Source organism: Brachionichthys hirsutus, unplaced genomic scaffold, assembly GCF_040956055.1.
Source record: "Brachionichthys hirsutus isolate HB-005 unplaced genomic scaffold, CSIRO-AGI_Bhir_v1 contig_424, whole genome shotgun sequence".
NCBI classification, from domain to species: Eukaryota; Metazoa; Chordata; class Actinopteri; order Lophiiformes; family Brachionichthyidae; genus Brachionichthys; species Brachionichthys hirsutus.
In genome coordinates this window covers 1-16,619 of record NW_027180347.1, presented here as the reverse complement: position 1 = coordinate 16,619, position 16,619 = coordinate 1, and the positions used below count along the sequence as shown (strand labels likewise).

At 40.1% G+C, this 16,619-nt stretch overlaps 2 protein-coding genes across 2 annotated transcripts in view; one reads left to right on the top strand and one right to left on the bottom strand.

Moving 5' to 3' along the window:
• Positions 1-4,421, bottom strand: part of LOC137913830 (rotatin-like) — a 28,973-nt gene extending 24,552 nt beyond the window's left edge. Inside the window, exons 1-8 of the mRNA XM_068757463.1 lie at positions 4,391-4,421; positions 3,851-4,038; positions 3,420-3,609; positions 3,123-3,221; positions 2,948-3,038; positions 2,668-2,782; positions 716-866; positions 206-371 (exon numbers count right to left, since the gene is read on the bottom strand). Coding sequence (XP_068613564.1) covers positions 206-371; positions 716-866; positions 2,668-2,782; positions 2,948-3,038; positions 3,123-3,221; positions 3,420-3,609; positions 3,851-4,038; positions 4,391-4,421 — 1,031 coding nt within the window. The remainder of the gene's footprint in view (positions 1-205; positions 372-715; positions 867-2,667; positions 2,783-2,947; positions 3,039-3,122; positions 3,222-3,419; positions 3,610-3,850; positions 4,039-4,390) is intronic.
• A 3,166-nt stretch (positions 4,422-7,587) lies between these two features.
• On the top strand, positions 7,588-9,295 carry LOC137913835 (suppressor of cytokine signaling 6-like). The gene has a single exon (XM_068757468.1). The coding sequence runs from the start codon at positions 7,691-7,693 to the stop codon at positions 9,293-9,295; it is 1,605 nt and encodes a 534-aa protein (XP_068613569.1). The 5' UTR covers positions 7,588-7,690.
• The last annotated feature ends 7,324 nt before the right edge of the window (positions 9,296-16,619 follow it).

Genomic DNA, 16,619 nt, shown 5'->3' with positions numbered 1-16,619 from the left:
AAATACAAAGAATGAATGAATAAAACTGCAAAGTCAGGATATAAACGTGGATAACTTAAGTACAACAAATAAAAGATGGCCTTTGTAAGGACGGGAAATAAAATTTTCACTGGCAAGGGTATGGATGTTAACGTGATTACATTTATATTTCAAATATGTAGCATCTCTGCTCTCACTACCAACATAAATGCTATGAAAAAAACACCTGGTGGATGCTGCCTCTCCATCTTCTCCATCTCCCCTGGCCCTCTGGCCTGTGCGCCCCACCACATAGGGACGAGGAGAACACTCTGCTCCTGGGGATGAGGCCTGGGAACGTTGGTTCCGCAACTCCTGGGAGAAGGAGAAGGACGAGTTCTGGGACACTGGATCTGCACAACCGTCATGGAATGAAAAAAGAACAGATTCCGTTTGACAAATCAACAGCCGAGTAAAATAAAATATCAATAGGATCAAAATGAGATATATAATATATAATGAGCCAAACCTCTTCTCTGCAACAGAAATATCTACTCTACTCTGGGTATGATTTCCATGTTGTAGCTTGGAAGATAATAGTCCTATTTCTGTTTAGATTCACGCAAATCTGAGTCACAATCATTCCCCTCCATGTTTGTTTGTTTTTTTGCAATATTTTTCCTGCATTTGTACAGTGCCTAAGAATGTTGCGCATGCCACAGCAAGATCTGTGCATCAGGCTAATAAGGCATACTACCTTGCTTTGTAGAATAGAAGCTTGGATCTTGATGAAAGCGCAGTCTCCTTCTCAGCCCCACACAAAGTTGCTGCAGGCAGGAGAGAGCCTGTAAACTTAGATAGCTTGCTTCACCTTTATTCGATCCCAGCCTCAGAAGGGACAGAAGGTTCTGAAAACAGAAGGGGATCAGAGCAGTGTTATCACTGCAGAGCTGAGTTAAAAAAAAAAGAAAAAAAGAAAGCCAAGACAATTAAAAATAAGCAATAGCCAATGAAATTGGAATTGGGCAAATATATTAGTTTATGGATCTATATAGAGACAGAGAAAACACACGAAATACTGTGTAAAACATGACAGTGACAGAGAAGTAGTAATAAACTTTGCCTAATAAAAAGGGCAAGTGAAATGTAATTATTGAGGCAGCAATTTGTTCCAAGTTCAAATTCCCTGCCCTCTGTGGCTAATGACGTCGTGTATCTAAATCCAAGTAATTCCATTTAGCTTAATAGCTCAAAGGCGACCAAAGTAAAGCCACAAGACGAAAAGTTACTTCCACTAACGATACTTTTTGATGATGAGACTGCTGGGTGACAGTATGCTAATATAGCCTTGAGACTGATGCACTGTAATGCAACACTTTATTAACTAAAGAAATATTTTCACTCACAATGGCCCTTCAGAGCAAAATTATTTCCTCTCAACACTCTTTCCAAGCAAGTGAAATGAACAACTCATATAACAAATACATTTTGTTGACATTATTATTTTACATTCATCAGAAAGGTATATTTCATCTTTACAGAGATGAAATGAATGTAAAAATAAAAGGTTTCACTGTAGATATCAGTGACTGGTCCTGCACATCAGGCGGTCCCTCATGAATTCAGTTACACTGCACACTAACTTGACAGAAACACATTCCAATTTGCAACATAGCCGAGTTTAGATTTTTCCAAAGGCTAGGTCCAGAATCTCTGATATTCAAGAAGGTTTTATGATGAAAGAGGCAAGATATTCCTTTTCAACTCCTGCAGAGGTACATCATGACCGAGCGACATCTTCACAGCAAACTAGTGCCTGCTCAGGCAAAGTACCGGTAAGCCTCCAGAGGCCTCCACACTTCAAGATCAGGGACACAATTATAAATTGTTCTTTTGTTCAAGTACATGATTTGACAGGATATTAACTTGACAGCAGCTAAAATGACTGTCCCACAGTTTCCAATATGTGTTGGTGACAAAACAATATACATATTTGGCATTAACAAACAAGATGACAAAAAAAACCACCATTATTTATGAAAATCTTTCATCGTCTCCTTTTCCTTGCACCTTCGTTGGTTTTTGTACTGTGCTGAGCTTGCTTAATTTCATTGCATCACTGTGTGAAATGACAATAAACTGCTAGTCTACTCTATCCCTCTGTGAAAATGTATTCAAATACAGTAATACCTTTGGAAGGCTTTTGTGTTCTTGATAGCGTCCTTCTGTTTGAGGATTGTACATATTGTCGATGTACTGGCATGCCAAATCCCTTACGGACACCGCGGTCATGTTGAACGATAATTTCATGCTTCATCTCCATCGTCATCAACGCAACACGGGAGACGTGCAGGAGACGGGAACGGAAGGTGGTGAATACCTGAACTGAACGTCTGAAGCGCGCTCTATCATTTAGCGACAACATCTGGAAGTTACTCGTGTCTGAAAGTTATGCTCGTGTGTCAAAGCAAATTTTGCTCGCAGGTTTGTTTGTGTCTCGGAACACTCGTAAGTCAAAGCACTCGTATGTCGAGGTACTACTCTACAATGTTCTGTTTTTCTAACGAACATGGTCACTCCTTTAAAGCGAATATTGTGCCATTGTCAAGAGACAATTAGTAACTTGTGTTTTTATTGCGCTATATTTTCAAGAATCGTCGTAATCTTACCGTTGAACATTCTGAAAATACTTGTATTTGGTTGCAATACCTTTACAATATTGGGCCGTTGCAGGAAGATCTCAGCAGGAAAGTCTTGCATAATGACATCACATAGAAGTTCACACGTGGTCCGCACCAAGTTAGGGTTGCTGCTCCTTAGAGAACTGTTCAGAATTCAAGCAGATATTTTAAAAGCTACCAATCACCATTGTCTTATATTCTTTGGCTGTTTAGCGAGTTGTATGATATGATTAAAGCAATTAATTGTATTTGCCTCATTTTAAACTACATTTCATCTTGGCATAACTTATTTGTTCTATGTCTCTTACCTCTCATTGGACGAAAGTATGTGTCTGTCAGTGTTTGTCAAAGTCAACCATGGAAACACAGAAAACTTCAGGCATCTCACAGACTCATGCACTGCACAACACGAGGGACAAAACTTGTAAAACAAGACACTTACATTAATGAATCTTGCACATTAAATATTCATAGTACTGGTACCTGCTATCTTCTGAAGCGGTACATCTGTAAGGCATGACTTTCTCTTGTGGAAATAACCCATTTTACGAAAATGCTCTTCAGGTGGGACATCTGTAAGGGCTACTGCAAAGACACCAGATTGTACAAATATTGCCATGTAATACAAACAGTTGTAACTGTTAGAAGATCTGTAAAGAAATAGGTCAACATCAAGACTCCTCAGCCACTTCTCGCCCACAAAACATGATGAACATTAAGCAGTTTGCAGAAGAAAAATAAAATAATAATAACATTAATTTTTGTTCAACTGTGCAACACCTGTTGGAGTTGTAGAACGCTCTTCATGTGAGGAAAGCATTGCGTGACTAGGGAGTAGCTCAGGTAGCCAGAACAGCTGGTCCAGGATTCCATCAATGACAGCTCGCAGTCTGGGTTCCAAATTGGGAGATAGTTGGGTGAGAAAGTCCACCGCTCCAACATCTCTTAACATCTGGGCGGCACTAGGATGCTTGGAAGACAAGAATTACGTCATGAAATAGGAATTCTAATGACAAAATTTTGCTAAATATTAGATGCAGTGCTGTAAAACAACCTTCATACAAAATGTATTGCCTATATCATATTACGTATTGGAAAGAGGAAATAATGCTCCAATGTAATGCCTTAAATTTAAAGGTTACCGCTCCTCTTAACCACTACCCTGTAGAGAGAGGACTTACCAAATCTAATACACACAATAGAATCTGTACCTTTGATAATGTTGAAAGCAACTCAAGGACCTCTTCTTGCATTGGCACCTCAGGAAAGTTGAACCATTCAAGAAGATACACAAACAGCATTTTTTCTTGGACAATATCAGGGATGGAAATTATGGAGTGGTCCAGTTTGCATATGATGTTCTTCAGTGCCCGAATTCTAATCTCCTTCAAAGAGTGGCCTGCAATGTGCATATCAACAAAGCAAAATGAAATTATAGCAGATTTAACATCCTTTTGTTTGAAGATGACGTCAGTCAACAACAAGCTATAACCTGAAAAACTCACGATTTTATGACTTTTTGTAACTTATCTGACGTTAGCTAAAGTTACCATCTTTAAATTTGGCCACACAACTCTGAATGCTAAATTTAGAGCATAGTTATGGATAAAAGTGCAGCTATATATGGTTTATATTACTAGCTCAAGTTAGCATGCTGGCGGCTACTATTGGGAAAGTGGCACTATATTGTGTTCAGGTTGAATTATCCTCCTGAATCCCGTTTGCCTTGCTAGTAAATTAGCATAACCTACCTATCTTCTTTATGAGCGAAGATAACTCCATGTTCAATTGGGACTCTCCGTGTAAAGAGGCTTGTCGGTAAAGCCAGTGGCTGCAAGCGTCATGTCAACAACGTAACGCCGTCGCTCGGTTTTCAACAACGGCGCCAGGGAGACTCCTCTTCCTGTGGAGGACCATGGTGCGTTCAGGGCCTGTTGGTGTGTAGGACAGACTGCAGCGGCGTGCATAATACAAACAAAACACACATCAAAGCAGTTTGTCGCGTAATTTAACTTGTAAACATTGCACCCTTGCTTCCCGAGAGTCCGTGTTGCTATATTTTAGAACAGCGAGTCCTCCTCCCCTCCCCTTCCAACAGTCTTCCCCCTCTTGTGCTTCCTCATCAAGTGAAGAGACACTGATCAACCCTAATACGGGGCTGGTAATTAGAGTGTTTACAGAGAGACTCTCTGCTCACAGCTACCCAACGTACACTGGAAAAGGACTGCCATATATTTGACAGTGTGGAAAAAGCAATGTAACGCTCGGTGCATGGACTAAATTACCATGGCAGTAGTAAACAGAATCTACTTTAAAGCAATACTGACACTAATTAAGCAGCCAATTTACAGTATCATTTCAGAGATCAAGTTTTAGTTACCGTATTGAGAGTGTGAAAATACTTGGAGAGTCTATTTGTTAGTGAGACTCTTCTGCATAATGCGTAAAGGCTAACACAGCCAATGTTATGGGAAAAAGTGTAGTGGTTGATATTTCTACAATCATCTGATATCTGTAGTAGAAAATGGAATCCTAAGTATTGTACTGGGGTAAGTTATTTACAAACAAGAACTGTGAGGTAAAAAAAAAATCTATATCATCAACTAAAGCTAGAAAAAAAATACTTCTCAGTCATTAGCATCTGAATCTGTAATTTCAGAGTCACATTTTTAGTTAGTGAAAAGAGTCAAGCCACTGAAAGACTGAGGTTTTCTGTGATCAAGAAAACAAACCATTCTTTATTACACCCTCTAAATGTTCCCATACTGCAGTGCCCATTAGAGAAGTCCAACGAACTTGGAATATGATTTGGGAGAGTTTAACAGCATGCTATAATAATGTATTAATTCCAGTAGTTTCAGGGACTGTATATCTAATGATTTCATGGGAGAGAGATAATGAGACAATGAGTTAATAAAACATACTCGTTTTTATACCAATTAATTATTTTAGTTGTCAAAACTCTTATGTATATGTGTTTGTTTGTTTGTGAAGATTTGAGTGGCCTGAAATTAAAGTGTCTTATAATTTTCATGCAATGGTTTTCGGCGATACATTTTACATCATTATTACTTAGACAATAAATATATATATACTATAACTATATATACACTATAATTATATAGTTATAGTATATATATAATCAAATTATATAGCTATATGATATGTATATATAAATGAATGAATGAATATGTATTATTCAGCATACACAACATATGAGGTAGATGCTGAGCGTGTTGTGTGTGTGACTCGCTGCATCTCTATCCGTTCCCATAATTCAACAGGCAACAAAGGAAGAAAGGAAGAGGCCGTGAGCCTCACAGTGTTAGCTAACCCAGGCAGAAAGATGTCATCTTATTGTGTAATTGTTGTGGGAAATGTTAACCCGCACATTTAGAGAAGCGTTCTACATACGTTTTGGCGTAGAATCGGACTAAAAAGGAAGCTAATGGTAATGTTTTCGATTGCAAACTGTAACAAAGATAGCTGGCTGCTGAGTTTGTAAGCTAACATTAGCGAAGCTAAGACTAGCATTAAGCAGCGATTATTTCATGAACGTGTTGTATGAGACAGATATCGAGACTCTTGTGGTATTTTGTCCAGTAAGAAAAGAAGAAGTGACTGGGTAAGATACGATATAATATGTATTTTTCTTTGCTATATTACACATTAACTCGTAAAGTAATCGATAAGCTAACTGGGTGGTAGATGCTTGATGTTAGCATTCAAGGAAAACAACATTGGTTGAATTAAAAACATGATATCGACTAACCGCATTTTGTTTACTATTATATATGTAGTTTTCAAAGCCTAGCAATTTACTCCTAGTTTGAGCAACCAGTTTTAAAATAGTGGCGTTTGAGAGACAAGTAAGAAGCGTAGCTAAGCTACAGGCATGCTGTTGTGTCCGTAGGCCTTAACGAGACACACCATGCTATCAGTGGCTTATTAACACACTTTGTTAGGAAAAATACATAACGCAGACAACACGGTACTATCAAAAGTAATTTTAATGTCTTTATTTTCTCTGTATCAAATAAAAGGTGGTGGAGGAAGAGGAACTCGACCCGTCCAACTGAGTCACCATTTTCCTGTACGTAATGGTGAGTAATCATGTTGCAGTATTAATAGTTTACAAGAAGCTTTATGTGCACAATTAATGTGCTATTTATGTGCTAAGTGGCTCAATATGTCTTGCGCTTTATCTGTTTAAGTCATGGCTTGCCAGATCGGCCATAGATTTCTTTGACGGGTGGGATAGCAGTGATAAGTCATTCATGACTCTTTGTAACAGCACGGTGAGTTAATATTTGAACACTGATATATTTGTATTATTTGTAGTGCAGAAAAGTCACATAATGAGCTAAAAATTGTGTCTCACAAGGCTGTTTTGACGGTGTCTACATTTATGTTGGTGTGGATGGAAGTGATGTAACCGTGGTCCATACTAAAAATACAGCGGTGAATTGATCCTCAGCACACAGTCTCCTCAAATGAATGTTATTAATGTACAACCAGTGGCAGCAGTACAGGCGTTCCCATGCAAGCGTTCCCATGCAATCACGATTGTATGCTGATGGGGTGAATGCTTTGCGGAAGATTTTGCTGGGGAGATTGCCAATTATTATGCCAATCCTTACTGTAGCTGCATTTTGTGACGGTAAACTTATTGTAGGAACCTGACAGTTTATTGCTTTTGAGAATGTTTGGACAAATGTTAAATTATGAGTCTCTTGATTGTGCTTGTGTTTTGCTGGCTGTTGGCTCATGTTTAACTGAGGCATAAACGTGTTAAACACGATGCAGTCTGATTTGTACACCATGCAGGTGGAGGTTTTTAGTCATGTTTTATTGGAGCAGGTCCTAAGCATAGTCAAAACACATAGTATGGAATATCTATAATCTTGTATGTTTTTCTTTTGCAGGGTTTGATGGCTCCGCTGTATGCATGACTTGTTCTGTGTGGCCTGATGAGAGGACTTTGTGGATAGCACTTTCATCAGGATACCAGGAGAGCCATCCCATGCCCCCACTTTGGAGGGCCTGTCAGAATGAAGAAGATAAGCCTTAAAACCATCCGCAAGTCCCTGAGCATAAAGGGCAAGGAGGAGGGTGACTTCGTCATGCTCCAGCAGCCCTCGGTGACTACAGAATTTACGAAGGAAGAATCACTTTTTGGGGGCTGCTACACCAAAGAGCTATCTGGATGTGACTTTGGTGGGGAAGAGGACAAGGGCCAGAATAAGGGTCGTGCAAAGACAGAAAGCCTGATGGGATCACTCAAGAGGAGACTGTCTGCCAAACAGAAGACTAAAGTAAAAGGAAGCTCCTCTGGTATAGGCTCAGCTGATGATGACGACACCTTCTCGTCCTCATCTGTGCCCATCGGCTTCAATGAGGTGAAAGCCCAGAGGCCCCTTCGGTCTGCATCCTTACGTAGTCATCATTATAGCCCCTCGCCGTGGCCTCTGCGTTCAGTCAACTCTGATGAAGCTTGTATAAAAATGGAAGTAAAAGTAAAAGCCATGGTTCACTCTCCCAACCCAAGTCCAAATTTAAACGGTGTCCGTAAAGAATTTCATGATTGTCAAATGGAAGGCCTCTTTCATGACCAAGCAGAATCTTTAAAGAATCTCCAGCAGCCACAAAATGGCGAGCTTCATCTGAATATTGATGAAAATGATGTGCCTGTCGTATTGGGGTTAACTCCCCAGGACTACATCCAGTACACAATGCCTTTAGATGAGGGAATGTACCCAGAAGGGTCTCACTCCTTCTGCCCTGACAGTTCCTCTCCTATGGAGGTGGGGACTGAAGCTGATAATGGGTCCATCCACACAGATCAAGGGCAGGAGGAACATGAACTGGTTAATGGGATGCTGCCAGATCTCTTCATGGAAACTTCAATTAATAGTCTTATTGGTTCTGCTGGTGTGATGCTCCAAAGCTCTCGAGCAGAGGTCCCACCTCCCCTCTCCCCACTGCTTCCGCCCATAATTAGTAATGGACTTATTCCAAGAATGTTTTCAGGGTTTAGCTCCTCAGACAGCCAAGTAGCTGAAAGAGTTAGACACCACCTTAACTTTGACCCAAATTCAGCTCCTGGGGTCAGCAGAGTGTATGACTCAGTCCAGAGTAGCGGGCCCATGGTCGTGACCAGTCTCACAGAAGAACTGAAAAAGTTAGCGAGGCAGGGCTGGTACTGGGGCCCCATCACTCGCTGGGAGGCAGAGGAAAAGCTCATCAACTTGGCTGACGGATCATTCCTGGTCAGAGACAGCTCTGATGACAGGTACCTGCTCAGCCTGAGTTTCAGGTCACAGGGCAAAACCCTCCACACCCGCATTGAACACTCAAATGGACGCTTCAGCTTTTATGAACAGCCTGATGTGGAGGGACACACGTCCATTGTTGACTTGATTGAACACTCTATTAAAGACTCAGAGAATGGAGCTTTTTGCTATTCCAGGTCTCGCTTACCAGGGTCTGCAACCTACCCTGTTAGACTAACCAACCCAGTATCTCGGTTCATGCAAGTGCGATCCCTGCAGTACCTTTGCCGCTTTGTAATCAGACAATACACAAGAATAGACCTGATCCGGAAACTGCCCTTACCTAACAAGATGAAAGATTATCTGCAGGAGAAGCACTACTGAGTATACAGATATGGGACAGTGGTAGCAATTTGCACTTTTGTGTTCAGTTAAGAGATTCAACAAGGTTTACAGATGACCGTAGTTTGAGATGATTGGTTGTGGCGACTCTTGATTTGTGTCCAGGTGACTCCGTCACTGTAAGGCCCTCCATTCCACTAAATTTTCCTGCTGGTCCGAAGAGGCTCCACTTACACAAACCTGCCAGCACATAATTTACTGCAAAATGTTAACAGTGGTATACAGCCAAAAGAGGTGTACACGTTATACATGCATAGTGTTGTATGGCTCGATGTAATAGCAAGCTGCATAAATTGAGCAGAACTAAATTGCATTTGCCATCCGCGTAAAAATTAAAATCAAGTTCCGGCCTGGATTTGAAAGTTGATTGAATTTCTATTCTATAATTTCTATTAAAAATAGAAAAGTATTACTACGCTGAACTTTCAAATTTGATTTTAAACTTTCTCTCGACTGACCATTTTTTTTCTGTCATTCTTTTAATCATTTTCAGCACGAACAGACTGCAAATAACATCACTTTGCAAAAATCCTATGCAATTAGTGAAATAAGAAGGCTTCACTCTATAACAAGTGATGACACAACTGTGCTTGTCGCCTGAACCACATTTTAGCCAATTTGCAAATGTTACTTCTCCAGTCGATGCAGATCTTTCTTTTGTCTAAAATGATTTGGCTTTGTCATAGTGTGGTACTAGCTGATTTACTAATACATGTGTGCGTCAGTGTGTTCTGACTGCTGTGGGATTTATCAAGCTTGTCATGTTTTGTTACCTTCTATTGTGTTGGTGTCCAGACAAGAAGAATCCCTCTCAGTCACAGGGGATTGCTAGGTTCACAACACTCTGTCGTAAAGGATGTCAAAAATTTGTCAGTCTGTGAGCGTTTGAACAATTTGGTCGGAGACGTAGCCTTATATTGTATGGCTGCATTTAGCCATTATATCACGTGTGATACTTAAGGTACTGATGATGCTGGATTTTAATGTGCCGTTTGTAGAAACGGCATCATGTTGATGTATAAACCTTTTTGAAAAAAAAAAAATGTAAGCATTAAAAGTGAAATCTTTCTGCATTAGGAATGTCAAAAACTGCACCGAAGCTCAGGCATAACAACTTTGTCTTTATTTGTACTGCTTGTATCTGCATGTAGTAAAGGCTTTAAGACTGTCGATTAACACCACTGTAGAGTTACTCTAAATGAGAGATGTCACATCAAAAGGGTGAAATATTTTTAGTGAGTACAACTCTTGAGTTAAACGCTGTTTATTGCACAATTGCATTTACCTTAGGCAGTTTTTAAGGAAAGAGAATTGCTCTGCTGAACTGATTCTGTATCCATGGAGTCTACTCATGTCAGCAAGGAGCTGGACCCAGATCAGAGGACTCCCACCAGTGGTGTGAGCTGAGGAGGGAGAAGGATGGCAACATCTTAGAATGATGCCTGTGACAAAAGTTTCACCACAGCTGCATCCTTTATTTCATATTTAACATAAAACATTCAAAAAGAAAAGCTTAGCTGCACTATCCTAGAGATACTCTACTCAAACGGCCGTTTGTTTTGCCAGCGCAAAGGGAAGAGCACACAGTATGTTACACAAGTGCTTTATTTGGATACTTTAGACAGGGAATTGTCACATTATGAATGAGCATCTTTTTGAACATCAGTGTCCTTAAAAGTATTTGGAAAGTGGTCCCTTGGACAATTTTTGTAGATTGTTAGCGGATAGCTCTAGTTTTAGTTAGCTTGAAATGGTGGTGTCTGAAGAAGTTACCGTGAGTCCAGCACAGCGAAATTTCAATAGGAAATTTGGATGGTGTTGCATGTTTAAAGACTTTGCATTCTGAGGCTTTGAGTTGTATAGGAATGGAGGATCTTGGCTGTGGAGAGGTTTTTTTTTTTTTTTTTAAACCAAACTGGCTGGACATTCTGTGTACATGAAATGTGTCTTTTTTTTCCATTTTGGAATCCTTGTGAGTTTTTTTTACATTTGCCATCTGGGGGATGGGGATGACCCAAAGGAATGTATGATTGTGTGAAGTATTCATTTTAACTGCTTGCAGAACAGTTTCAGGAAGCATGAGAATAAAAAAAAAAACCTGCATCGACACATGTTTGCACTTGAATAATCTCCAACAACATTCTTCGATCCTCTCCTGCCTTGAATTGTCCTACAGATGACAGTTTTTAAAAAGAAGTATAGCCACACATCATACCTTTGTGTTCAACTGTTAAGATAAAATCAAGATTTTGTTCATGCCATATGTGTGAAGGGCAAGGCACCAGCATCATATCAAAGTCTGCTAAAGCTCATGCGCTGTTGATGTATGTGTTTGAGATGAAATGTGAAAGTGAATTATTATTATGTTTAATGTTTTTTCATTTTAATTTGCAATTTGCCATCCAACTTTGACAAGCAGGAGCCAGTTTCAGAGTGTTGCTGCTTGGAGGTTTTTGTTTTACTTTAGTTTATTATGAAGCATTTTTTGCCTTGTTTAATTCCATAGGTTGATGTTTGTTCAGACTGCTGAAGCATTTTGTATAAATAACAGCTGATTGGCACTAAACAAGCTCCATTTTTTGTGTGTGCTACTCGGTGAATTGAAGGTAATTGTTTACAACACTTGCTTTGGAAATAACCCATGCCCCCCTCCTTTTTTGTTTTGTTTGCCCTCTCTCATGAACATCTTGGTACAATTTGAAAAACTCTTTAATTTAATTTTAATGTGTTCTACACATTTGTGCTGCTTATGGATTGCCTTTCTTGTATTTAACAATGGGGAGGAAATAGAATGTTAAATGTAGATGTATGTACTTTTAATGACTTTGGTTATCATCTTGGGAGAGCGAAGCTGATTTTCAATTTGTTAACAAACTGTAGTGAGTTAAAAGAGCATTAGTAGCGATTAGTAAGCCCTCTGTAGAATTACCAGTTCACTCCAGTTTACATTGGTTGTCAATTTTCCAAAGTAGTTGGTCTTTTTGTATTTTTCTTTTGGGGAAAAAAAAAAATCAACGGTGATTTTCTTGCACACTTTGGATACAGTTTAAGAGTTTTTGTATCTGCCAATTATAAATTATAAATAAAACTATATTCTGAATTTTTTTTTTATTAACCCTTTTTCCTTGTTCTCATTAAATCCTGCTGAAAGCTTTCACACCATCACTCACATTAGACTTAGTTAGATTAAGGAGTTTGGGTGAAGTTGTGTGAATATATATATATATATAAATAAAATCCTGCTAGTATCAGGGAGTTTCTTTTCATGCAGGCTACAAATTGGCAGCTTATACAAGAGCCCTGGATGCCTAATTTACAAAGACAGTCCAGGTGGTCTTTAAATACAACTAAGTTAAGCGGTGACTCTTGGGAAGGATTAGCAGCACAGCTATCTTTACCTTCAGTTTAAATAGTCCCTGGAGGAACATTGTGCTCTCGCATTGTCGAGTTGGGAGTATGTGGGGCTGTGGGGTAATGGTGTCAGGTTTGGACTTGGATCTGCTGAAACGCAGTTCGCATGGTAATGAGGAGCTGGGCTTTGTTAACTTCTGTGTCTGACAGGCCTCTCCAGGCATCTGAGGTGAAGATACACAACTCCTTCCTCTCACTGCCTGATTCGAAATGATTTATTCATTGCACACACTGGTCGTCACATGTCATATAGAGACACCTCCATCATGAAAGGGCTCCTCTGCCTTCCGCCGTTCCCTTCTTTCTTTTCTTTGTTTTGCAGAATTTTGTATTCAGAATTTAGCGGGAGAGATTTGATTTTGCTTGAAATTGCAGCATGTCATGATTTGGCATGCCGTCTATGTGGGTTTGAATTTGACTGCAAAAATAGTGATATTCTCCCAGCTCACGTTCCCACCTCATACCCACAATACTTTCCTACAGAACCGATCTTTGATTTCAAGGGACGCTGTCACACAATGTCATGCAGTTTTAGTCTTAGCTTAGCTTAGCACAAATATTAGACATTGGAAAACAGTTCTACCAAAATCTAGGACCTCTTATTATACTATGGGCTGGGTGGAGTCAATTGATTCTGAACAATAGTATCCATTACCTACCGTACTAAGCAGCTCGAGTAAAACGGAGACTGATCAAAATAAATGCACTCGCTGTTGAGAACTCAACCTTTGGAAAAAAACATTTAATGAATTTAAAAAATCCAGTCCTTCAGTGTCTGTTTTCATGACAGGATGGTGACTGCAAAATGCTCAAGCTGCGAGGAGCCTACGCAGCATGAACATATTTGAACATACTGCTGCTAATATCATGTTGGCTTGGCATAGCTTCAACACATATAAGATGCGTGTAGTATAGTAGTAGTACTAGTACTACTTGGAGTAGTGAATGTGCATAGAGAGCATAAAAGATGCTGATTCTGGTCAAGTTGACAACTGGCAAATTCAAAACCCTAAATAAAGCATTATCAATCTATCTATCAGGTGTTGGGAATTGAGAAACTTCTGGAAATGCTAATACACTATTACTATCCAATAATTCAATCAATCCATAATAAATCTCATGCCAAAGTAATCACTGGTGAAAGAGGCTGGGAAAGGGTTAGGATCTATCCCTTATTGAAACATATAAATCTTGTGGATTCAGATTTTCTCCTCATCATACCTTTTGATAAAATAAACCTGATCTGTATGATCAAGTAGTCACCGAACAAATAGGAATTGAACCCAAAACGTTCTTGCTGTGAGGCCACAGCTCTACCCACAACGCCACCATGGCGCCCCTTGGTGGGTGCATGATGTGGCATACGATATTTCTTACTTAGATACCTAGAATTTACAGGGCAACATGAATGCGGCCTTTGGTTTGGTGTCATCACATATCTGATTCTGCCACTGCTGAATACTCCATTATGTTTCCTGGGTAGTTGTTTTGTCTGCTTGTATTGGTGCTGAGAAAGTCATGTGCAATTGGTTTTTAGGACATTTTTTTGGTTTCTGAAAACAGCTCCCAGCTGCACCAAAAAACCCATTAATCATTATGTGTTTGTCACTATTAGTGGCCCCTTTTAAATTATTCTCACAACGTCATTCGATACTTTGTTATTGCAAGTTGATTATAGCCACTTAAAAGCCTTGTTGCAGGGGACATTTGACCTGCTTGATAATTAGTGTTAGCCTTCCCAATAAAAAAACGTAGTCAATAGTGCTGGTTGGATTTTTCATTTGATTGCACCATGCATATTTGGGCCTCTAAATTGTTGTCGACAAACCTGAAAATTAAAATCACATTTGCATTTCTTCCAGTGCATATTATATGCATACAAAAGTGGCCATTTGTGGTTCTTAGTTTGAAACTGTTTACTCTCGAGATTCCATCCATCACAGGTCTGCACATCTCAGATTGATGAAGTGTTCATGCCATCTGGCACTCAGTATGGTGTATCCATTTCTCACCTACAAACAGGGATAATTTTGACAGCTTGAATTAGCCAGGAAGCATATATAGCTTTAAATTGTCATACCATGCAAACATTGGTGGGTCTACTTGGTAGTGAAAAGGCTGGGGTTACCTGCTGGCAACAGATGTCTTTCAACTCAGAGTGAAAGGTTCAGCTCTATTAATGCTTGTGATCTTGTGCCAGCAGTGCCACACACCGCTGAGACACATGCCTTTTCCATCTATCATGCATTAGATGTCTCTGAACCCCAATTAGCCCTGCGAGAGTGGGAACAGTCTTCATCATTACCAGGTCCCTACTGAAACAACAGTTTATCATGGCATTTATTGTGATCATCCCTCACAGTTTCATATCTATGGAGATTATGTTTGTTAAAGTTCAGCTTGGTATAGCTACACGTCTGTGTGCCTCACACTGTTGTGCTGTTTGCCTCCAGATCAAAACACCTTTCATCATGGGCCTCATCTTGAAGCAGCATCTCTGCCACATGAAGCAGAGACAGAATTAGCGAAGAAAGTGGCTCAAACGCTCGACAGATTTGCCAGCCTCAGCTGCTCTTTCACGAGAGATTCTGAAAAAAAGCACATGGTTAATGACCAAAAAGTGGTTGATTTGTTAAGAAAATCATGCCAGTTATGAGGACTTTTCATGTTTCACATTTTATATGATTAAAGACAAGCTTTTTCTTAAAATTAGGTAACAGTAGGGCTGTGCACTCAAACTATAACACAAACTATAATACAAACTATAAATAACTTTTGAATTACATTTATATGATCATAAATGGAGGCAGCAGAAATATTTTAAATTATGATAATAATGCAGGAAAATATTCATTTATGTATGTGTCCTAGCTTCCAGTATAGAGGGCCAAGGGGAGTTGTAAGATGGTTATAATTATGTCATTAAAAAGTGACATCTGGAACTTAGGGGACATGGAAGAGAAGCTGGCCTCCTTCCTCCTTCCTCCTTTGCCCCCTGTGACAATAACAATGCACTCTCATCCCACAACAACCCGCCCACCCCACATGCCAGAGCAACGTACTCATGACTACGACGGCAGAACTTGTGGAACGAGAGGAGAGTTGGGAGAACAGGTGGCAGCCACAGGAAATGGCTAGGGAATGTTTTGAATGGGAAACTTGGCTCTATTTCTCATGGACTACCTGGGTGTCTGCCCTTCAGCAGTGGCCCAAGAGGCACGGCCATGACAGCGAAGATGAAATGAGAACAGGTGGTGGGTTGTCATAAAACGAGCAATGGAGTTCCCCTGTAGATCTGGGGGAGCAGTAACGCACACGCCTCCACAAAAGGAGCTCCACCCTACTGCGCCCATCTTTCAGTGGGCTTCACACTCGATCCAAAACAAGAGAGCCTAAAGCATGAAGCTCATCATATGCTCTGCTAGTTTAACTTATTAACCTAAGAATAACACAAGAACAAAAGGGTCACTGGCAGTGCAAGAATGTCTGATTAATGACCTACCTGCCTCCAATATGTTTTTGGCAGAGGGCCAAATTGTCGACATTTAGTGCTTTGATTGAAATGCAGTCACATTTCCAAGTCTTTGAACTGCTTCTGTCCCACAAGGGCTCCCTTGACTGAGATGCTGCATGCCAATTAACAGCCCCATCCTCCTCTGACTGTGCATAACTCATCAGGGTGCCAACCCCTCCTCTGCAGCCATAATCGGATCATATTCCTCCTGCACTACTGATGCATTGACTGTAGAAGTTCAGGGCTGTGTGACCCTCAGTTGCAATCATGAGCTCAACCTTCCAGTCCGGAATACCTCTGGTATATGTGGCATCTCCCTGCCACACGGCAACCATGGTGATGTGCTTCGTGGCTTTCAAATTGAGGATCAGTCCAATGTAG